At 54.8% G+C, this 3,545-nt stretch overlaps 1 protein-coding gene across 1 annotated transcript; it reads right to left on the reverse strand.

Annotated features, from left to right (window-relative positions):
- Positions 708-2,257, reverse strand: LOC8063245 (NAC domain-containing protein 83). Its single transcript, XM_002443123.2, has 2 exons — positions 1,771-2,257; positions 708-1,672 (listed from the first exon to the last, which is right to left on the reverse strand). The coding sequence occupies exons 1-2, from the start codon at positions 1,949-1,951 to the stop codon at positions 1,050-1,052; spliced, it is 804 nt and encodes a 267-aa protein (XP_002443168.1). The 5' UTR covers positions 1,952-2,257; the 3' UTR covers positions 708-1,049.

The following is a 3,545-nucleotide window of genomic DNA, read 5'->3' on the forward strand; positions in this document are numbered from 1 at the left end:
TAGGCCCCGCGCGGCGCCCGGTTCCGTGCAGCATGTGGTTGCTTTCGCCCCGCGCGGTCAACACGAGATCTGCACAAATATTCTTGACCGGGACGAGCGAGATGAGCCCCGAGCCCGTCCGCGTCCGGGGCCGTCCCGTCGCTCGCCCACGCCACGCCAGCGGTCGACGAGAGGCCCCGCCATGACGTTTGACCGCCATCCGTTGTGCACGAAACCCGACTCGGCAGGTGCAGTGCCCCCACTGCCCAGTGGAGGACTGGACTCCGACTCGCCCAAGCAAGCTCGCTAACCCCGCGCGCACGCACCATGCCACCATCCGCTTGCGTTTCGTCTACCCGGGGACTGCTGGTTTCTTGCCCGGGTATCCCAACCCCCTCCAGCCTCCACCCGTCGTCACCACGGTTGGCGGCTCGCGGTTTTGTGAATCGCTGCCCTGCCCTGCTGGCAGGGGCACTTCAAGTGAAGATCGATTGCAAGTAGTCCAAGCCGGAGCCATATTATATTTTATATTCTACGTATACGGCATCGATTAGAGAAAGAAAAGCAAGTCCGGCAATAGATTACGCATGGCTATCAGTACCAGACACTGGTGTGTTTGCGTCTGCTGCCCGCCACTGGCGACGTTGATTGCTTAATTGCTTCTTCAACAGGCGCGGGAACATTGACATTACCAGGCCAACCCAAATTGCACGATGAGTCAGTTGTGATTTGCGGCACTCTACATGGACGGAGAACTTTTGATTGATCAGGGTGGTGGCGATACGGTAGGTATACATTACTACGGAGTACAACTGAACTGCTGCTACATTAGTTTCAGCAAGCATCTACGCTCAAGACTCTCAGGCCTCTCCTCTCCCTGCTGCTCTCTCGTTGCTAATGACTTTACTTACTCCTACTGACGCCCAGATTAGGCACTGCAACAGTTTCTCTGCTTGCTCATGCAGGCCAACAAAAGCTTTCCTCTTTCTCTAGCTTGCTTGCTCTGCTTGGATGCCTGCCTGCCTGCCCGCCTTGCTTCACGCCACGCCAGCCGACGCTTGTCTTTGTCATCACGCGCCTCTGCTGGTGGTCTCCTGCTCCCGCCCCTGCTGCCGCTCGGGCGACGCGTCCGTCAGGCAGCTGCTCGACACCACGGGCGACGCCGCGCGACGCCGCCGCCCCGCCGCGTCCGCGCGCGCGAAGAAGTCGATGAACCCCGGCCCGCCAGCGCCCGCGCTCTCGCTCTCGCCGGCCTCCTCGCCCTCATCGCCGTCGCCGTCGCTCCGGTCGCCAGGCCTCGCGGCGGCGGCGGAGCCCTTCTTCTTCCGGAACACGCGGCACAGCACCCAGCCCTCGGCCGGCCGCGACACCGCCGCGTCGCCGTCGCCGTCCTGCTGCGCTGTCGCGCGGCGGCACGGGGCGAGCCCGGCGCCCGCGAGCCGGTACTCGTGCATAACCCAGTCCGTCTTGCTCCCCGTCGGTGGCTTCCCCCGGTAGAACACCAACGAGCGCTTCATGCCCACAAGCACGGCCTGGCCCTGGCCGCCCCGAGTCGCCGGGACCGCCACGGCCACCGGCTTCTCCTTGCCTGTGGCCTTCCAGTACCCGGCCCCCGTGGCGCGGTTGGCGCGCCGGCCCTTCACGTACTTGGCCTCCTTGCACGTGAAGAAGTAGCGCTCCTGCTCGCTGAACCCTGTCATGCCAGCCACCATCACCACCCAATCAGCCCCAATCCGAGCGAGATCCAAATATGTTTGCCGTCGAGTGGCCGCGCGAAGCTCACTCACTCACCTGGGGGCAGCAGGTCGGAAGGGTCGTGCGCCAGGATGCGGACGTCCGGGATGTCGACGGCGGGCGGCAGCGGGGAGGCCAGCGCGCGGCGCCGGAGGTAGTGAACGATCAACTCCTCGTCCGTGGGCCGGAACCTGAACCCCGGCGGCAGCCTCGGCTTCGCAGCATCCTTCACCTCCATCGCATGCGAATGAAGCAAATACCAGTAGCAGTAGACCACACGCCTGGGTCAAATCGACCAACAACTAGTGTTTTTTTCACCCCCTTCTCTCGCCCGCGCTGCTCCTTGACGACAACTAACGCCGCCGCGCGCGTGGACACGACACGCACAAAAGGCTCGATCTTTGCAGGGGGGACGGTTGACGGCTCGGGGTTGTTGGTGGACGACTGGTGGGTTACTTGCCGCACCCGCACAATCGAGGGGAGTTTTTCGTTTGCGTGCGTAGTTGAGGGGGGAGGAGGGGGGAGGGAGGAGGGAGACGACGGGGATCAATTTATAGTAGGAGAGGAGGAGGAAGGCGAGGAGTGGAGTGTGGGAGGGTCGCGGTCGCGGTCGCAGTCGCAGTGGCGTGAGGGAGACTCAACCGGCCGGCTGGATGGAGGACGGAGGAAGGGGGATGGTGGGTGCCCCTCCGCCTCCGGCTCACGCACGCCATGCGCCTCACAAGCAGAGGCAGCAGCGATGGCTTGCACACTTCGGTTGCTCCTCTTCCTTTCGTGTTTTGTTTGCTGCGGCCTGTGCCCGACGCAATTCTGCGTCTCTGCTTGCTTGCTGCGGCCTGCGACTGCAGGCGAAGCGATGCAGTGGATGCAGGGCTAAGGTTTAGGCCTGGCCAAAGGTAGTGCTACGATGCAGGGCTACTGCTACGGACCTGTAAAGAATCTGCTTCTGCAGGCAAGCATCGAGGCCTTTCCTAAAATATTTAATTTTACAGTATATGCGTTGAGCACGAACGGCCTAGCACTCTTCCTCGTCACATCGAATCTTGCAGCATATGCATTGAACACTAAATATAGATAAAAAAATAAATAATTACACAGTTAACTAGACTCAAAAGATTCGTAAACTGTATAATTATTTATTTTTTTATCTATATTTAATGCTCTATGCATGTGCCCCAAGATTCGATACAATAAAGAATCTTGAAAAGGTTTTTTGTTTTTGAGGTGAACTAAACAAGACCATTGATTTTCCAAACGGAAAGATCTTCATGGTCCGTTCGAAGAATCCAAAGTTAGGCCCTGTTTAGATTAGAGATAAAAATTTTTTGCATGTCATATCAGATGTGTTGGAAGGATGTCGGGAGGGGTTTTAGAAACTAATAAAAAAACAAATTACATAGCTCATCAGGAAACTACAAGACAAATCTATTAAGCATAATTAATCTATCATTAGCACATGTGCTTAAGGCTAATCATAGAGTAACTAGGCTTAAAAGATTCGTCTCACGTTTTTCAATCAAACTGTGTAATTAGTTTATTTTTTATGTACATTTAATGTTTCATGCATGTGTCCAAAGATTCGATGGAATGAACGAAAAATTTTTGGGTGGAGAACTAAACAGGGCCTTATACCGAAAATCTAAAAACTTTTAAAGATTATTCGTCTCTTCGAATCTTACGAAAGTATTAAATATAGATAAAAAATAACTAATTGTATAATTTATCTATAATTTATAAAACAAATATTTTAAACCTAGTTAATTAATGGTTTGATAATAATTATCAAATACAAACAAAATCCAAAAATTTTTTAGATCTAAACGAAAATGGAT

Source organism: Sorghum bicolor, chromosome 8, assembly GCF_000003195.3.
Source record: "Sorghum bicolor cultivar BTx623 chromosome 8, Sorghum_bicolor_NCBIv3, whole genome shotgun sequence".
Taxonomy (NCBI): Eukaryota; Viridiplantae; Streptophyta; class Magnoliopsida; order Poales; family Poaceae; genus Sorghum; species Sorghum bicolor.

Coding starts and splice junctions, on each gene's coding strand:
- LOC8063245 (XM_002443123.2), bottom strand. CDS start 1,951: ATGGAGGTGAAGGATGCTGCGAAGCCGAGGCTGCCGCCGGGGTTCAGG. Junction 1,673..1,770: donor TTCCGACCTGCTGCCCCCAG/GTGAGTGAGTGA, acceptor CTGGCATGACAG/GGTTCAGCGAGCAGGAGCGC.